The sequence below is a fragment of the Hippopotamus amphibius genome, chromosome 7 (assembly GCF_030028045.1).
Source record: "Hippopotamus amphibius kiboko isolate mHipAmp2 chromosome 7, mHipAmp2.hap2, whole genome shotgun sequence".
Classification (NCBI taxonomy): Eukaryota; Metazoa; Chordata; class Mammalia; order Artiodactyla; family Hippopotamidae; genus Hippopotamus; species Hippopotamus amphibius.
Window position 1 is genome coordinate 137,641,532 of NC_080192.1, and position 20,315 is coordinate 137,661,846.

Sequence of the window (20,315 nt, forward strand, 5' to 3'; positions counted from 1 at the left end):
AACAAAGATATAACACTGTACATACAGTAAGATCTAAACTGTATACCAAAAAATTTACAGAAAAAAAGAACGAGACAAAATGTTATTTAGTGGTGACTTTCTCTGCGAGTGGGAATGTAAGTAAAAAAGTAGGGAAGGCTGGGAATTGCTCTAACCTGAAGTTCCCATTTCTGTTTATAATAGGAAAATATATATTACGAACAAGGTACAGAAAGGTTTTGGCAAGCTATAACTAATGCCACTGGCTGGAGTCTTTAAGAATCAGTTCTCTTAAGGCAAATATCCCTAGGCAATGAAAGCATTTGGTCCTTCCGTTTGGTTTTCTATGTTCTGTCTCGGGTGGCTCTGTCCTAATAAGAGGTTCCTAGGATCTTCCAGATGAGCAACACAGTGAAGACACAACCCAGAGTTAGAGAAGCTCATTTAAGTTTATTCAAATTTAGATAGCAAAAAAAAAAAAAAACCCAAACACAAAACCACTCCAGTCACTATGAAAAGTATAAATCTAGCAGAGGCTGAAGGTAGCTTTAAAGAGAATGAATGGTGAACAAAGGACAGATGGGTGATAAGGAGAAACGTTCCAAGACTCATAAGACCTCGAGACATGTCTATAATGTGTTGAAGGTGGGGCCATTCTAGGCGTTTGTGTGCAGAGTGGAGACTGACAGTAAGGGATCCGTGAGTACACGCACAAATCTTTACACCATCCAGGGGACAAAGCTGAAGCTGTAAGTCAGAAATACTAACATCTGCTGGTTAACATTTTAACATTTTCTGGACCTTCAAGTGCCTCTAGTGTCTGTGTTAGCTGAGGACCTGAGCACTGTACCAGGCAGCCTCTGAGAGAGGGTGGCAGCTCTTCCACAGGCCACCCAGGTTCCCTCTGTCTTGCTGCTCTGCCACTCCCCAAGGATGACACTTTTCTAATGGTGGACACTGGCTCATTAATATGCCAGGTCCTGACCTGAGGGAGGAGGGAAAGGGCAGGTGGAAGGACGTGGCCCCGGTGTTGCACAAATCACCCATCTCGTACCCCACTGACCAGAACCTGGAAGGGACAGGCTCCAGCCAGGCAATCTAGGACCAACGAAAGCTCAGGAGGCTCCATGTCTGACAGGAAGGAGGGGGCAACGAGCATCTCTCAGGGCTCAGTGACCACAGCGCAACCAGATTTTAACAACCATTCATATCCTCAGCGTTAACTGGAGGCCTCAGGAATGGGCACCTGGAAGCAGGGACCCAGCATAAAGGGAAGGATTGATGGTGATGTGAGTGGAAAGTCAGGTTTCCAGGCAACCCCTCCGCTAGCCTGGTTACCCGTCGCTTCCTCTTTTAAAAACTCTGTTGCCTGAGTAACTGCAGTTGGACAGTAATTAGAAGAGGAAAAACCAAACAGCCCCTTCCACAGGCTCCTAGCTCTATCCAACATTCCTCTGTGATCTCCCCATTTGGACCTGAGAATCGTCTTCCAAAGGGAGATCCAAGAGTAAAAGCTGAAACTAGGAAACCCAGGTTCTGGTCCCAGTTCTACCCACCGGGCCGTGTGAACATGTACTCTTGGAAACCCAGCTTCTGCACCTACGAGAACATGAACAAGATCAGGAAGATCCCTTCCAGCTCCAATCTTAAATGCTCTAAATCTCAAGTCCTTTCTTTACCATTTGTCAATTAAAAACTCATTTCTAAAGCAGTGATTAACGCACACGAACACGGCCAGGAGCTGTCATCGCACAGCTCTGAGGCTGGTTATGGCAGCTCCAGGAAATCTCTAAAGACGGCGGCCTAGATATAAGTGAAAGAATGGAATCCTCATAATCATGTCACATAACCTATGACTCAATACACTACGTAATGGTTTTCCCACTGCTTACATACTGAATTTCACTCAAGATTTTGTTTGAAGAAAATATTTCAGTGCTAAAAGATTTAAAAACCATCACATAAGAAACTATAACAGCCTATGCTCTTAAGGAATCTCTAGGGCAAGAATAATTTTCCCAGAGAAACTACTTTATAAACTAAGAGTCAAAAGGCGCAAAACAACAATTCAATTGTATCTATATAAATTTTCCCTTTTCCTTCTGGTATTTTAGGCAAGAGGGTTTGAGGAAATATGTTTCAAAGAACTGCATTTAAATTTGATTTTCAGACCTAGAGGGACATCACCATAGTTTTATCTTTACAGCATGTATCATCTTGAAAGAAAGGTTCTTAAAAAGAAGATAAACCTTCAGCAACACATCTTCACTGTCACCATCACCAAATCAGTCATGAGTCCTTAGACACAGAACCTTTTCTAACTCCCTAAAAAACTCCAGGCCTGCAAACTAACCAGCTGTCCTCCCACCTTGGGATCATCCACTTTTCCTTCTTGTCACGACTCTTCTCTAGCTTCAACATACACCAAAGCAACCGTGACCATCTCAAGACTGTCTCCATTTAGGACCACTTCTTGTGAAAACTCCACATAGGCCCTCTGCCGAATGCATATACCCATAAACTTTACTTCGTAAAGCCAGAGCTTTCCTGAAAAACTATAAAGTAATTTTAAAATAAGACACAAACTTTCATGAAAATATAGTCATCGAATTTATTATTTCCATTAGGTTGCCATTCTATGAAGAATTCCTAAGACTGATGTTTCTTGACATGCAAGAGTTAGCATTTATAGCTTAAGTTACTATAAATACTGCTGCTTGGAAGCAGTACAACTATTTTAGAGTTTTAAGACTACAGGCTTTTATTATTCAAATCTTATTCAGTGTGTGTTAAAATCAGAAGGTTCTGAACAGCTGGTTAGGAAGGTAGCCCAGATGCAGGAAAGATGTCTGTGCCTCCTTTTCAAGGGCAGCCAACTCTTGAACCGTAGGTGCCAAAACATCCACATGGCCTTTATAGTTTCCACCTGTATCACACACACAAATCACAAACTAATATAAATGACATGCTTGAAATAACTTGTCAGCAACACTTTGGCTCAATTATATCAATTTAAACATTGCTCCTAGCAATAAAAATGTACTACTGGGCAAGTTATCTCCAAAACTCTGAGTTTTAAAAATGTTAAATCTATTAAAATAAATGATTAGACCTTCCTTACTAACAGCTGTCCCAATACTCCTACCAGACCCTCCCCCATCCTCATTTCCTTGGTTTAGAAACCACCAGTTTCGCCTGAATCTCTAAAAAAATTTCAGGAATGAGCTAAAGGCACTGCAGGCAAAGGGAACAGCTAGTATCCTGGGTTACCCCTTGTTCAAAATTGCCGTCATTCTCTCTGTTTCCTAGTAATTGCATGAATTTTCAACTACTCTTATGACATTAACACCTCAAGAGAAAACAGCTAAGCTGTTGTCCATTCACATACAGATCACACAATAAAAAATGCTGCAAGACAAGTATGAACCAAGTGCTATAAGACTAATAAGGAGGGAATGGTTAATATGCTAAAAATATACACTTAACATAAGGAAATGAAATGCTCTCTTCTTAAACTGAAGCTCAAAAAAGGACATATTCACATTTAAAATAGAATTAAAAGTAATTCAAAGCTTACCACCAGCAGTTCTTTTTTGACCGTAAGTAACTTTCCCGTCAAATTCATCCACTGGCACCTTTATATCTGGCTCAACCTGAGAAATGGTACAGTTCAGATGTTCTTCTACCTCAGACAGCAACTAAGAAAGAGAGAGGAAATTGACAGAGTTGCATTTTAACAGCATTAAATGAAACCAGGAAAGCTATAATACTTAGTATAAATCGAAGTAAGATTTCTGGAGAGATGAACTCACAAGTTACAGTTTATAAAATACAATAACATAATTACTCACTGCTTCTCATAATTCACAAACAGATGAGAGCTGATATGTAACTTTTGTAGGTAAATGCAGTCTGTTCTTACATATTTTAATAAGACTTTGTGAGCCTTACCTGCATCTCATTGTACCATATGGTACAGCCACCATCCTCCTTGAGTCGTGTGTTATAACACCCTTTTCCGCGGCTGCTACATACATGGTACCAAACCTATATAAAAGGAAAGAAAAAAGATTAACATGTATGGAGACTGAAAAATGCTAGATATCTTTGTTCTCAATTCATTTTTTAATAGTTTATGTCCTCAAAGCACAAAAAAATAGAGTGCAGGTAATGGGATGTCATCCAATTACTACCACCATTAGCAGCTCACTAACTAGGTCTTCTGAAAGAGTTCTTTTTGAGAGAAATCCAAAAGTTTTTCTAAAACAGACATCAATTATAGAAAGGAATTCTCAGATAAAAATAACAAGAAAGGTAAATATTGGAGAATGCTATATCAAGATTAGTATCAAGAATAAAGTTCAAATGTTTTCTATAAGATAAAAAAGCAAATAGCAAAAAGCAAAATGAACAGATAGTCTGGCAATGAGTTTGTGGTAGTTCCTTACTCTTGCAACTTTTCTGTAAATGCATATCAAATTATTGTATAATTTATATCAAATTAATAAGTTAACCCTCTCTCTCATAAAAAGTCTACTATGGCAATACTTTTCAGTGAAAACAATTACATGAATGCTACCAGGGAAAATTACATTTTATATTTTTCCTTTCTAAACTTCATGCTAGTAGTCACCCATTCAATGGATAAAGAGAAAAAGATGCCATTAAAAAGTTCATTTATATACCGTATGCAACTGAATTCAATGTAAATGAAAAAAAATCAAACTTTTTATTTCCAACATCTAAAATGACAATACAAACTATGAATATAATACAGCACTGAAAAGATTACCTTCTCTTTTTCTGTTGCCACCAGGGAAATGGCCAGACCCATCCTGAAAGATGTTATTAAGTCTTTTATTAGACTTTATTCCTGAAGCATAAAAATTTAAAAAGGAAAAAAAAATTATGGCAGTACCTTTCAGCTCTTCCTACTCGGCCAATTCGATGAACATAGTTTTGCTTCTCATCAGGCAAGGTAACATTTATAACTGTAAATAAAAACAATTATTACCAATTGTCATTAGTTCCTAAAATTTTCAAACATATTTAATGTTTGATGCTCTAAATATTTCAAACATATTCAATGGTTTCCTTTGAATTCCATAAAATTCAAACTGCAAGCAAAAAAACTTTTTTTTTTTACCATAAGGAACACCATGGATATCAATCCCTCTGGCAGCTACATCTGTGCAAATCAAGAATCTTACATCTCCTTTCTAAAGAGAACAGAGAGGAGAGAAAGGAAGTTATTAGTATGTGTACTAAGAATTAAACACAAATACCATCTTTCCACTAAATGAGACCTCTAATAACTAATGTATTATTAGTATCATATTAGAGGTCCGGTCATTCATAATCCATTGGAACAAGTCTTGCATTTAAGTTATAATTTGCTGAAATATGACATTTAAGGTGAATAAATCAATGACTGGATTCATTTTTGCTTTTCTTACATAAAAGTTATTAAACCGTTGCTAAAATTTAGCTTTATCTTTAGAAACCCTAACTGGTAATTCAAAAGACAGATAAGAGAATAAAATGTAAAACATAATAAAATGTAAAACATTTTAATATCCTTGTGTTAAATAATTCAGAATACTAGATATTTTACCTTGAGGTTACACTTTTTGTGACAACAGGTAAAACCCTAAAGAGAGTGGGTCCCTAGTGTTCTCAACCAAGAATGTACACTTTAGCCTTCAGATGTCACTTGTGCCTCAAAGCACAGCAAAGTCCGAGATCTGGAGGGGGTGAAGAGCATACTGACTTCTGGTCCAATACTATGTGCCAGGATAGAGAATGGTAGCACAAATGCTAAAATGAGGCCATGACATATATTCTAAGATCCACACCCATTACACTCAGCATGGAAACATAATCCAGAATTCCTAAGACCAGTACTTCCCACCTTTTTTCATATTATGGGTCAGAGAAAAATGTTATTTTTACTATACACTGGTAAACACACTGTGATAAACAATAAGGATACTTGTGGATGGAGGCGACTGACCTTGAGTTCTGGCCACTGACCTTGAGTTCTAAATGGCTCAAGCCCTACCCATCCACACCAAGAGCTATACAACCTGTCCATGTGCTGAAAGCATATAACTGGGACAGTCTACACCAAATAATTCAAAATATACTTAATTCTACAAAACCATATTCTGATATTCTGATACCCATTTAAATTAATCTCCAAATTAAATTCCCTATGCGTATTCGTACAAATTATTAAAACAAACAAACAAACAAAAGGCTCACAGACATGATTTAACTATCTAATGATGCTTCTCTTAAAAATATCTACCTGAAAGAATTTAACTAAAACTTCCTTAAGTTGAAAATTCTATCACAGTAGTGCTGTGCTGACAGAGAACATGCAATTTACCACTTAACTGTTAAGGATGACGTAGCCTGCCATGATGAGGATACACCAAAAGAGAAGTATTGGGTGACCAAATAGTTCATTCGGGTTTTTTCATAACATCTCATGGAAAACCTGAACAAACTGTTTGGCCAACCCAATATTTTGAAATTTCTAGGACAAGAATTGCTTTAATAATATTAACTGGAACTGATTAAAACTAGACACAAAATTAAAGAAATGCAGTCAACTAAATATCATTACCTTAAATCTTTCCAAATTTTGCTTCCTTTCATGAGGTTTTCTGTCACCATGAAGACAAACACATGAGAACTGGTGTCCCTTTTTATCAGGTCCTAGTGAAAAGCACATTAAACAGTTAATCCTGGAAAACATTATGCCTAAGACTATGTTAAAAAAACAGTAACAGGGACTTCCTAGGTGGTGCAATGGTTAAGAATCTGCCTGTCAATGCAGGGGACACAGGTTTGAACCCTGCTCCAGGAAGATTCCACATGCTGCGGAGCAACTAAGCCCATGTGCCACAACTACTGAGCAAGCACTCTAGAGCCCGTGAGCCACAACTATTGAGCCTGTGTGCCACAGCTAGGGAAGCCCGTGCGCCTAGAGCCCATGCTCCACAACAAGAGAAACCACCACAATGAGGAGCCCTCACACCCCAATGAAGAGCAGCCCCCACTCGCCGCAACTAGAGAAAGCCTTTGTGCAGCATCAAAGACCCAATGCAGCCAATTAATTAATTAATTAATTTAAAATGGACAGATGGACAGAGAAGTCAGAAGCGATTCAGTTTGATCCTGAGCTATTGGAAAAATGGTGAAGAGAGAGGAGAAAGAACTTACAGAAAAGGGGGTTTGGAATAGGGTTTTGATACATGGAGTTAAAAAAAAACAATAACATTTAGACTACAATGGTACCATATAATTCTATAGAAATCTATACCCCAACTTGTCATAAACCATAGTTAACACAATTTCTGTCCTAGGTGAAATGCCATTAAAATGAACTCCATGAGCATTAAAACTGATTTGTTCTGAAGGACATTTTAAGTAACCTTTCCCAATCTGCAGTAGTAGTTCCTGTGTACATCAGGGACCTCACCTAACCCACGTAAAAGCAAAGAACCAAAAAGTAAACACAAGAGATCATTCTTGGAAGAACCAAAATAGGCATTATGAAGTTCATGCCCTTACTAAAAGGCCATGTCCACAAGCCTGCCCTCCTCAAGGTACTCTAAGCAACTTAGTTATCTGGTTTCCTGGCCAAAGCAGATTAGAAGCAGCAAACTGGAAGGATGGAGAAGTGGTATTTTAGAGGCAGGTGCGGTGGTAGCCAATCCTAAAAAAGAAACTCTTCAAGTAGACACAGTAACAAAAAACAGTGCAGTCCAGACCAGAGTAACAATAGTCATTGTGAAAAGTCTTTCCATTTTGCTCTATGTTTGAAAATATAATAAGTGTTGGGAAAATATATACAGTAAAAATTACCATTAACATTCACTATACTTGTTTTACCCTGTACCTATCTACCCCTTTATCCTTCTATCAACTCACTTCTATATTTTTGATGCATTTCCATGTAAACTGCAGATATCAGTACCCAGCTCAGCACACATATCATTAACTAGAGTGCAGTACTTGTTTAGGTTGTTTTGTTTTCTTGTTGAGGTTAAAGTTACATACAAGGAAATGTACAAATCTTAAGTGCACACTTGCTGAGTTTTGACAAATGATACCCCTATGTAGCCCAAAGCCCTGTCAAGATACAGAACATGAGTATCATCCACAAAGTCCTTCATACTCTTTCCCAGTTATCCGCACTCCCACCTTCCTGGGAACAACCACTGTTCTGGTTTTTTCCCATCATAGATTAGTTCTGACTCTTCTGGAACGTCATACAAATGGAATCATGCAGCATATACTCTGGTGTAAGCATTCTTCCATTCTGCATGCTTCTGAGATTCACCCACAGCTGCTGTGTCAATCAGCAGTCCATGCTTTTCCATTGCTCAGCAGTAAGTATTCCATTCTTAAGTATTTAGCCATTCTCCTATTAATGGCCTCTTAGTGTACAGTTTGGAGCCATTATAAATAAAGCTGCTAAGACCATCTTGCACACATCTTTCGTCAAAATATGTTTTCACTTATCTTGGGTCAATACCTAGGAGTTAAATTGCCAGGCCATAAGACAGCGATGTTTAATTGTATAAAAAACTGTGGTAAGACCTTTTACCTAAGTGACTGTATGTATATCAACAATTATGAGAGCTCTGGTTTCTCCATATCCTCACCAAAATGTGGTGTTTTAAGTATTTTTAATTTAGTCATTCCAATGAGTGTACACTGGTATTACACTGTGATTTCATTTTGCATTTCTCTAATGAATGATTATACTGAACAGTTTTTCAGGTTTATTTATATATTTAAGGTTAATTATAAGGAGCATAAAATTAGTCATCTAGTCCTTGTAGACTATTTCATCGTATAGTGACCCTTTTTATTTCTAGTAATACTTTTGTCTTAAAGTCTATGACATTTCTATTAATACAGTTAGACCAACTGTCTTTTAATATTGTAGCTGACATATATACATATTTTTTCATTCCCCTTCCTTTCAATCCTTCCATGTCCTCGGGTTTTAGGCATGTTTCTTATAAACAGCATACGGCTATACCTCATCCAGCCTAACAACCCGTGCTCTTCATCAGAAGACTTCAGTCCATGGTAAACACCACAGCGCTCACTCATGTGCTCGGGTTTCCCACCAGCCATATTACTCTATAATTGCTAACTGCTCTGCTTTTTCTCATGTCCCCCCTCTTCCTTTCTTAACTATTTTTTTTTCCAGATTAAGGTTTTTTTCCTCATTTATTGGTTTAGAAGATATACATTCTATTATTTAATGATTACACTTGAAATTTTAACATTAATCAAAAACTTTACCCTTCTTCCAAATGATATAAGGGCCTTAGAATGCTGTGATTCATCTTCACTGTAGTGAAACTGTACCTATGAGGAAAATTATTTCACTGTTTTTCCTAGGGCTTATCATATGGAAAAATACTGGATAAGCACAGATGCTTATAACGCACATCATTGCTTTAAATTCTGGGCATGTACACTATACTGCATCAACAAAAGACTAATAACCTATTAAGTGAGGAAATAAACACAATTTATTTCAAGTGAGGAAACATTACCTCCTCCTTGTTGCATAAAATACTGCTCCAAGTTATCACAGTCAATTTTGGTTCGACAGAAAATAATTGCTTGATCCATCTTGTGTTCCTTGATTGCCCGGACAGCATACTCCCCCTTCAGGATTTTAATAGCTTCAGACCACATCTCTTGAATAAGACAATAACAACAACAAAAACCAACAGAATTTCAATCTGAAATTGTCATGAACCACACATAATTCCACAGACTTACTGCTTAACTCACCTAAAAAACTCTACTTTGATACGAGGCTTATAGACAAAACTAAGAAACAAAAAGGGTGAAATGATGGGATTATCCACTTGCTCATTTATTTTTACTTCTCTTAATTTTTTTATGCCAGTTTATGGGATACCCAAACACACATAACCATATCTCTTATAAGGGAAAATGCACATGTACACACACGCACACACAGACATACCCACAACAAAACTTTGTTCTTATCTCTCACTGAAAACTAAGCATATTCTGCCTTGCCTTAACTTCCCTAAATGCTCAATAAATGTTTACTCAATTACTTTTAACTCCTTTAAAAAATAATAAATGTATTTTCTAAATCAATCTAAACACCAGAAAGTTCATACTTCACTCTATGAAATAAAACTTTTACATCAAACCTAGGTAGTAACTTCTTAGCTGCCATCCTCCAAATGTCTATCTTTCAGTGTGAAGCTGGGCTATAGCTACTCCGCAACTATCTAATGAAAAACTTTAATTTTCTAACCCAACATATTTCTAAGGTCTCTTTGGTCATCTCTAATTAGTAAAAACTAAGCAAAACTTTCACAAGGAAAAATATATGAAGCAGTAAAAATTTTTATTTTATAAAATGCATTCTCAAACAGTGGGATGATACATTACTTTGACTATCAGAGTCTGCTCCTCACCAACAATAAGGCTAGCTGAAAATAAACCTTATAAATTTGGAGCTGCACATAAAAATGAATTCAAAGGAACTCGTTAATCAAAATTTCAGATAATTCACCTTCTAGATACTTCTCAAAAATCTACCGGTGAGGGGGAATGAATTGGGAGACTGGGATTGCCATATACACATTACTAACAAGAAAAAAAAAACAAAAACAAATTGTACACTCTAAAGATATGCAGTTTATTGTATGTTAACTGTATCTCAATAAAAGTTCTTAAAAAAAAAATCTACCGGTGAAGCCAACCACGAACAAAATGCAGTCTAACCCTTGCCAATGATCCACCTGAGACACGTGATATCAGACATGTGGCCTAATGAGTTTCAGATCTCTTCTAGGTTCTCTAAGCACTATCCTTGTATCATGTTGCATCTTCATATATCTTTGAAATACTATGCACCTGATACAAACTGTCTCAATTCTACACAGAAGCATCTTCACTGAATCAGAATTTAATTTTAGGCTTTTTAAAAATTGATAAATATTTAATGATATGGAGTTTCAGTATAGGAAGATGAAAAGGTTCTACAGATGGATGGTGGTGATGGTTTCACAGTAGAAATGTACTCAATGCTATTGAATTGTACACTTTAAAATGATTAAAATGGTAAATTTTATGTTATGCCTACTTTACCACACACAAAAAGAATCAATAACCCATCTCAGGATCATTTCTGTATCTTTCACGGGGTTGTAGCTAAAGACATGTTTCTTTGTTACTCAATTGCCAAATATGAAGAATCCACATGACATTTCTCTTAGAATTCAGGGCTAAAATATAACCTGCAGCCAGAGAAATTTGCTGGTTTCCTGGAAAAATGAGAATTCTATAATCCAAAATATTTGTGATTTAGATGCCAGGAGATTAACAGCTTAAATTCAGTAATTAATATTCCTCTAAGTTGACTGGTATCAGCTTTCCCCCTATTTTTAAATTATTTTCGTTCCTTCTATTTTCAGACTTCCTGTCCCTTCATGAGAGCAGATGTGGCATAAGTTTAGTAAGACAGATCAACTCATTTTCAAAATCTTTCGACACATTTTATTGACTCCTCTAACTTACCTGGACTGTTAGCACCAGGTCTTGTGTTATCTTTTGCATGTACTTCATCAGTCTATCAAAAGAAGAGGATAAAAAAGAAGTGGGGAGGGGTTAAGTAATGATTCAGAACAGGTATCTTTTTTTCAAGGGAGAACTGTATCTAACTTTAGACTGCATTTCAGATATATGTCTTTATAATCTACAGGCAAAACCATTCTTCAGATTCAGAAACACCTTTTATTAATTATAGGTCTAAGGCTAGTCAATTTTAAATATAATAATAAAAATGCAAAAGTGGTTTTTAGAACATTGTGTATTTACAATAAGCATATCCTTATTATATAAAGGTAAATCTAACAACGGTGAAAAAAGTGAGAAGATAGACTCATGAAATTGATATTTAGGTAAATAAGGCACATCAAGAAGATTCTAAAATACTACTAAAAATAGAGATCACTGTATCAGAAATTAGATACACACACACAGGTAATCCTATATATTTACAAAAATTATGTCAAGGAAGATGACCACAAAAGTGACTTTATATAGAGAGAAAAGTAAAGCATGAGCCCGTAACTTATTCCATACCTTACAGACCTAAACTTTTCTGGTCAATGTGCCAGACTTCTCTTTTCCTAAAGGTACAATGTCTGGTTGCTTTCAGCATTACGAAGCGCTCAAGGCTAAACTAGTTTATGAATGCTTTACTCTACACAAATGTGAATGTTATAAGGTACTTACCCTAATGTGGTTTTTCCCAAGCCTTTCCCAGAGTCGGTCAGTTTTGGGATTCACTGGGACAACAACATGGTGGACAGTATCTGGAACAGAATCTTCTCCTTTCAAATCAACCCAGGTGGGAAAGTGCATGATCTTCTCAGACAGTTTCTTCACATCAAAAGAATGCAAAGTGGCTGAGCAAACAATCACCTAAGAATAGAAAAACCAAAATTTAGACAAACGTTTATTTTATAATAATAATGATTCTAGCATATGAATACAGATATGGGGCACAAAGTACACTAAGCCTGGAATCTAAGACAAGTTCAATACCTGACTCTGTAGCAACAACTAGTGATGTGACTTTGGGCGGGTTAATCTCTCTGAGCTTCAGTCCCCTCACTGCCACAGAAATCATGCCATCTATTCCTCAAGGTCCTACAAAAACTAAGTAAGATGAAAAGGTTTTTAAAAATCTAAAGTCGTAAGTTACTATTTATCCCCTTCTCTTAAAAGCCTCTACCTCTCGAATTCTTCTTAAGAAAACAGAATGAGAAACAGTAAAATTTTAAGAAATAATTACTAAAGAAACAACTGTTTTTCAATAGCTCAAGACATTTTTCCTTCAAAGAGGAAGCAGCAGTCTTGAATATACACCCTAAATGCTCTATAGGGGAAAAAAAAACAACAACTAAAAATTTTTTACTTATAGTCTCCTGTTAACACCTAAGTAATTTCCTCGAATTCCCTTCACCTTTATTTCTAAAAGCAGCTCATAAGACTGTTCCTTTTGTGGGTAGTATTTAACCAGGTAATGAAGAAAATGTTTCAAACAGTTGTTAACTTAATCAGAAGACACTAAAATGTGAATGTGAAACAAAAAAAAAGCATTAACACCTAACGACTGTCTACATGTATTTTAAGATGCATGAGTTATTTTATACCTGAAGTCTTTTTCCATCAGAGGTAATTTGTGGAATCTGACTGTGAATCCTATTTATAAAATCAGAGTAACCTTGAGAAAGAAGTCCATCCTGCATGAGAAGCAAAGAAAAGCATACACTTTTTAATCAGTATCTAAATCTTTCTTTCCTAAATCAATCACAAAATATAAGCTTTGGAAATTAATTCATATACACACATATCTCCATATTTTCAAAATAATTATTTTCCATTGGATGTTTAAAGATAAGTTGTAAATTCAACTTTAAAGCCCATGTGATTATAATATGAAAAAGTTGACAATAATTCAAAAACCATACTCTGTTTACTTTAGAATGAACACAAGAGTCAACAGCTCCCACCACAGCTCCTTAAAAATATGACTTTATTATGAAAAAATAAAAACCTTCAATGCTGAAAAACTACTTCATCTTGAAAACAATCTGAAACTATATCTCAAGAGCCCAAAACACATTAACGTAATTTGTAACGTGTTAAAAAAAAAATGTATGTACAAACAAGATAACTATTTGGGAAAAAAACCCTACATATCTAGTAATAAGGGTGGTTAAATAAACCATGAAGTATGCATAAAAGAGACCATTAGACAGCCTTTGAAAATTGTTCATAAATAATGACATGAAACACTTATGTACCATATTTAAAAAAAAAAGATTTCCCAGATTCCACATAGCCTGACTGCAACTACACAAAATAGTATTTATTATAAATATAAGAAGTGAATGAAAATACTGGACCAAACTGGTAACAATGTTTCTCTCTAGGTATTGGGATCATGACTGCACTGTATTTTTTCTTCAACATTTCACGTATTTTATCTCCAAAAACATGCAAATTTTTTTTAAAAAAGCATGAGTATATTTTAACATACAGCTTCATCCAGGACCAGGAATCTAACTTGGGATAAATTCAGCTTTCCAGTTGACACCAAATCATCCAGTCTTCCCGGAGTGCCAACGACTATATCGACCTAAGAAAAATCCAAAAAAAAGCACCTTATGAAAACTGAAGAACTATTATCATAATCACCTTAGAAAAGCAACTAACAATGGCCTACTTACAATAAAAACATGCATACTGACGTAGTCAAAGTCAACTTGAAACTGGCAAAAAGGGAATTCTAGATAATGCTATATTATTAAACTTGTATCTAGTTTGAAATTAATGTGAAGATTCTGGGGGCTTCCCTGGTGGCTCAGTGGTTAAGAATCCGCCTGCCAATGCAGGGGACACAGGTTCGATCCCTGTTCCAGGAAGATCCCACATTTTGCGGAGCTACTAAGCCCATGCGCCACAACTACTGAAGCCCACAAGCATAGAGCCCATGCTCTGCAACAAGAGAAGCCACCACAATGAAAAGCCAGTGCACCACAACAAGGAGTAGTCCCCGCTCCCCACAACTACAGAAAGCCCGTGCGTAGCAAGTAAGACCCAACACAGCCAATAAGTTAATTAATTAATTAATTTAAAAAAAAAGATTCTGGCAACTGATTTAAACTGTTATATACAATCTAATATATGAAATTTGTGTTTTCCAAGTGAAAAATCAAATGAATTTATAGGAACTCTGAAATTACATCAGGATTCAAATCCAAGTTCCACTATTACCCAGCTGTGTGACCTCAACTTATTTAATCTCTTCGTTTCAATTTTCTCATTTTTCAAATGGGTAATGCTTTCTGCTTTGCAAGACAGTTGTGATAATTAAGAGACGAGGTATGTAATGCATTTGATGCCTAGTGTGCGGGGTGCTTAATCAATTTGGTTATAATTAATAATGATGAAGACCTGACTAATCCAGAAAAAATGGTAACAATTACTATTTGTCAGGTGCTTATAACAAACAGGTACTGTGCTAATGTCTCACAAGTACTGTATCATTTCATGTTACCACTAAGGAAAACACTACTATCATTATTCTTATTTTTAAATGAGGAGACTGAAGTCTAGAATTCTAAAGTCACAAGAACTTAGATGTAAGTACCCAAACTGGGATTCAAACTCAAAGTCCAAACATGAGAAAAGGTCTCATTCAAATAAGAACAGGTTTATTTAACTTTTTATTATAAAAATTTTCAAATACCCATAAAGAGAACAGTATAATGAGCCCCACACCAGTACACACAATTAACAACATTTTCCATTTTCACACACGCCTTTTAATCAAGTCCATGGTATAGTGATTAGGAACATGGGCTCTACCTGCGAGTTGTAAGATCTGGGGCAAATTACTTAACGTTTGAAGGAAATGTGTATAACGCATTTAGCAGGGCCTGGCCCACTCCTAGAAAGCAGTCCATAACGGATAAGTATTTTTAAAGTGTGTATATGGACACATGTGTAAGCACAATAAGGTATTATATAAAATCATTCAATAAATTAGACAATTCAAAACTTCTACTTTTTATCAACAGGCATTAAAAAAAAAATCACTTTTTCTTCACTTGTGTTCTCCACTCGACTAAAAACATAACTATCTCCTAACAAAGTTATCACTGTAGTCTCATTACTTCAATATCTCACCCCTTGAAAAACTGGAAAAGTACTGTGCTGAATGGACTTTTAATTCGATCCAATAGAAGGCATTTATATTCCCATAAAAAATGAAAGACATTTCTGAAGCTACTGTTTCAACTGTGTTGATAACTATAAGCAAGTCTCAGTTCAATCCAGAAAATACTGTCTGAAAATACGAAGACAAAACCCATTCAGTGCATTAAGAATGTACTATGTGCCAAGCACCATGCTGGACACAGCAACGAATACAACGCCACTCTGGTCCTATGTTCTATGGAGACTGTCTCTTTACCAAGGATTCTAACCCACCTTGCGAGTTTCCTCCCTCCTCAATTTCAGCAAGTAGTCAGCATAAAAACAGAAACTCAGTCTCTCAGGTTTAAAAACAGTCACATTGGAAAAGCCTGAGAGAAATATCTATATGACTTGGATAACAGCACCAACCACTTCTTCAGGCCTAACTGCACGTTGCATAATTGTACAACTTTAAAAGATTAAAAAAATTAAGTAATTCTATTCTCTTCCCCCAGCATAAGACATAACACAGGGCCAAGGGTGAGCCAGAGGATGGTGGGAGATAACAGAAGTAGAGAATGTAAGAGAGAAAGAAGAGCGGAAAGAGAATATATTGCATCCCCTAAGTAGCGTGGAACTGAATGTTGCCAGGAGAGCTAAGGAATAATACTGCCTTTACTTTGCCATTAGCTTCAGCCAGTACCAAATTTCAGATCTGACTGGCAAAAGCAGATCTAATTCCCTAAAAGCTCTGTAACTGAAAATTGTAAGTTAAGAAACAATAACTTATGGGGAAAGTGAATTTGAGTTTGAAGAACCAAGATAGAGAAGGAACATGTTAAATCTCTCTTATAACCATTAAAATATAACCCATCAAATAAGAACATATCAAAGCAATATTACTATCTTAGTAGAGTATTAAGTACAGTAATACAATTCCTTGTTTTTATATGCCACATCAGGTCAAATCGAAATCATTCAGCATAAAATTTCATTTGACAGCGGCACCAAAGGAACTGGAGGGAGAACATATTTGCTCACCATGACTCAATATCAGGTGGTTTAGATTAAATGATAAAATATTTAGGGAAGGAAATGGACGAGAAGTTTGTAAGGAGAAAGTTACTTCATACATACAAAATATTTTATGAAGCTCTACCTGTATTTGAACTGACGAGCAGTTAAGACTTTCCCTAACTTCTTCCCGAGTAATTGAAGATCACAGTCCTAGCTTCGTCCTTGGTAACTGCACAGCCTTTAAGACTTCCCATTACACAAACCTGAACTTGTCTCCCACCTACTGGAACCACTGCCTTACCCTCCTTCAGCCTTCCCAAGGATCAGTGCCAAAACTTCTACCTTCTCTGCAATCCACCTCATCTCTATTTCTATTCTTAACTCCAGTTTCTTCTTTTGCAATTATTCCCAGAAGAAATGACTCAATGCATGAAAAGGGAAGGAAATTTGCAAGGGCTCAAAAGGTAAACCAAAAAAAATTCACATACGTTAGAATTTTACATGAGGTGTTTGGAAAAGACTACTGTGCTGTATACTTTTGGGAAAAGAAAAGCCATGCTTGTAAGATGTTTTTGAACATATACACACTCTTTTGACTTTGTTTTAATTTCCACCTCATTTGACTTTTCTTGAAACACAACAGAACTATATTGCCAAAATGACGATACACAGTGTAACTTTTAAAAGTTAAAAGTACAACTTACCCCATTATCCAAAACAGAAAGCTGATCCCGTGCTGCAACACCTCCAATTATCAGAAGCTCCCTGAAATAAATACCAGAATAATAATGTAGGCAAAGAGTAAAGCCTGCTTTATTGTTTTTTTCTTTCCAATTTTGGGGAGGTGGATATTAACATTGAATAACTGAGAAAGAATCTACAATAAAAGTCTGGAGAAGGAAAGAAACAAGGCACTTCATTTCCAGGAGCTATATAAAATGCTAATGCATGGTACAGTAACTGAGGAGAATGTGAAAGCTTGGAACCCAGAAAACATCATCTATATATCTTTATATCTATACATCTTTCTATATTAGGATAATTCCAGGTGCCCCCAAATCTGGTTTCAATCAGATTTTGACACGTGGTTTAGGTATATAAATATTAATTTTTAAAAGTTGCCTTCAGGTCAATAACTAAAAACTGGGGGATGGGGTGCAAGGAGACTGACTTTTCACAGAATATTCTTTTGTGTTTTAATTTTTCTCATTCCAAATACTTCCAAAAAGATTAGATTAAAAAGATTGCCTTATGCCAAGATAATTCAATGGGGGGAAAGAATAGTCTTTTCAACAAATAGTGCTAGAACAAATGGACGTGCACACTCAAAAGAATGAAGTTAAACCTACTCTTCAGGCCACACGCAAAAACGGACACAAAACAAATCACCAACCTAAATATAAGACCTAAAACCATAAAACTATTAGAAGAAAACATAACAGTAAATTTTCACGATCTCAGGTTAGGCAAAGTCCCTTACGACACCATAAAAACACGAACAAACAAAAAAGCGACAAATGAGAAAATAAATTTGGACTTCATCAAAATTAAAAACTTGTACTTCAAAGGACACTTGAAAGTGAAAAAGCCCACAAGAATGAGAGAAAATATTTGCAAATAATATATCTAATCATAATACTACATATATATATCTTACAACTCAACAATAAAAAGACAACTCAATTGGAAAATGTGCAGAGGATTTGAACAGACATTACAAAAGGCCAGTAAGCGCATGAAAAGATGCTCAATGATTAGCTATTAGGGAAATACAAACCAAAACTACAATAAGATACCAATTCATACAAATTAGGAGGGCTGTCACTGTAAAGACAGGTAATAAGGTGAGGATGTGGAGAAACTGGAACCCTCACACATTACTAGTAGGAACATAAAACAGCGTTGTCACTTGGGAAAACAACTGGGTGGTTCCTGAAGAAGTTAAACATGAAGCTACCATATGATCCAGCAATTCCACTCCTGGGTATATACATCCAAGAGAAATGGAAATGTATGTCCATACAAAAATCTGTACACTAATGGTCATTGCACAGTAGCCAAAAAGTGGAAACAACCCAAACGTCTGTCAACTAGTGAATGGATTAATAAAAATGTGATATGTGCATACAACAGACTATTTTTTGGCAATAAAAAGGAATTAAGTACTGATATACAACACTGATAAACCTTAAAAACATTATGGTAAGTGAGAGAGACCAGTCACAAACGAGCACACATTGTCCAATTCCATTTATATAAAATGTCCAAAACAGGCAAGTCTATAGATGGAAAAGAAATCAGTGGCTGCCCGGGGATAGGAAGGTTCGAGGGAAATGGGAATGTCTGCTAACAGGTCGTGTTTCTCCTGAGGGTGATGAAAACGCTCTAAAATTGGGTTTGGAAGTTGCACAATTCAGTGAATATAATAAGAACTAAAACTACCTGTACAGTTTAAAGAATGAATTGTATGATATGTGAATTATATCTCTCTATAGCTATTCACAAAAGGTTGTCTCCTTTTTATAAATAGCAGACAAAATTACTTCCTGAGGCAGCCAGATAACTTAATCAAAACTATCTTCATTTGTCAATTTTATTCTTATTTAATCAATCATTTAAAAAATATCATAAAATACTGAGAAAGTGGAATGGTGTCAACACTGAGTCTCGTAAATTCTATGACTGATTAAAAAACAGCTTTATGGTTGCCTCCTGTCATCGTAAGTGATTTGGATAGTAAAACAAACAAAACAAAAAGGCTTCTAGTCTGTGAATGTCCATTACCTTGGCATAGTCCCTAACCACCTACCACTCTAGAGCACTTGTGTTTCCTAAATCCAACAGTACCAGATGCCAGACTGGCTACACTGAAGAATCACCTGGAAGAGGTACTGTCCTTCCTTGAAAGACAAGCAAACAGAAGAGCTCTAAAACCTATTCCCTAGAAAATCTGATTCAGAATATCCAGAGGAGACACCAATAAATTTGTATCTTTAAATAAGATCCCTTAGTACCCAGATTCGATAACTATGGGCCTAAATCTATCATTTCTTCTACAAAACTTTACTCTTATCCACCTTCCTAATCAGGTATATTTCTACAAATTTAGCAGAAGAAAACTACACATACACATAACAATCTATGCTTGTGTGCAAAGCACTATAGGGTTGAGGAATATAAAAGACCAGCTCCTGCCTTTGGCACAAGTAAAGCTATGCACATTCAAAACAAGGAACACTAGGGCTTCCTAGGTGGTGCAGTGGTTAAGAATCTGCCTGCCAATGCAGGGGACACGGGTTCGATCCCTATTCCAGGAAGATCCCACATGCTGCAGAGCAACTAAGCCTGTGCGCCACAACTTTTGAACCTGCGCTCTAGAGCCTGTGAGCCACAACTACTGAGCCCATGTGCTGCAACTACTGAAGCCCACGCACCTAGAGCCCGTGCTCCACAACAAGAGAAGCCACAGCAATGAGGAGTCCGCGCACCACAACAAAGAGTAGCCTGTTCTCACCGCAACTAAA

General features: G+C 36.3%; 1 protein-coding gene across 1 annotated transcript in view; it reads right to left on the bottom strand.

Moving 5' to 3' along the window:
• Positions 1 to 2,565: 2,565 nt before the first annotated feature.
• Positions 2,566 to 20,315, bottom strand: part of DDX1 (DEAD-box helicase 1) — a 40,074-nt gene continuing 22,324 nt past the window's right edge. Inside the window, exons 14-26 of the mRNA XM_057741430.1 lie at positions 17,496 to 17,556; positions 14,114 to 14,212; positions 13,224 to 13,313; positions 12,301 to 12,489; positions 11,581 to 11,632; positions 9,567 to 9,713; positions 6,611 to 6,702; positions 5,126 to 5,198; positions 4,898 to 4,970; positions 4,772 to 4,814; positions 3,931 to 4,026; positions 3,557 to 3,677; positions 2,566 to 2,905 (exon numbers count right to left, since the gene is read on the bottom strand). Coding sequence (XP_057597413.1) covers positions 2,775 to 2,905; positions 3,557 to 3,677; positions 3,931 to 4,026; positions 4,772 to 4,814; positions 4,898 to 4,970; positions 5,126 to 5,198; positions 6,611 to 6,702; positions 9,567 to 9,713; positions 11,581 to 11,632; positions 12,301 to 12,489; positions 13,224 to 13,313; positions 14,114 to 14,212; positions 17,496 to 17,556 — 1,267 coding nt within the window. The 3' untranslated portion in view covers positions 2,566 to 2,774. The remainder of the gene's footprint in view (positions 2,906 to 3,556; positions 3,678 to 3,930; positions 4,027 to 4,771; positions 4,815 to 4,897; positions 4,971 to 5,125; positions 5,199 to 6,610; positions 6,703 to 9,566; positions 9,714 to 11,580; positions 11,633 to 12,300; positions 12,490 to 13,223; positions 13,314 to 14,113; positions 14,213 to 17,495; positions 17,557 to 20,315) is intronic.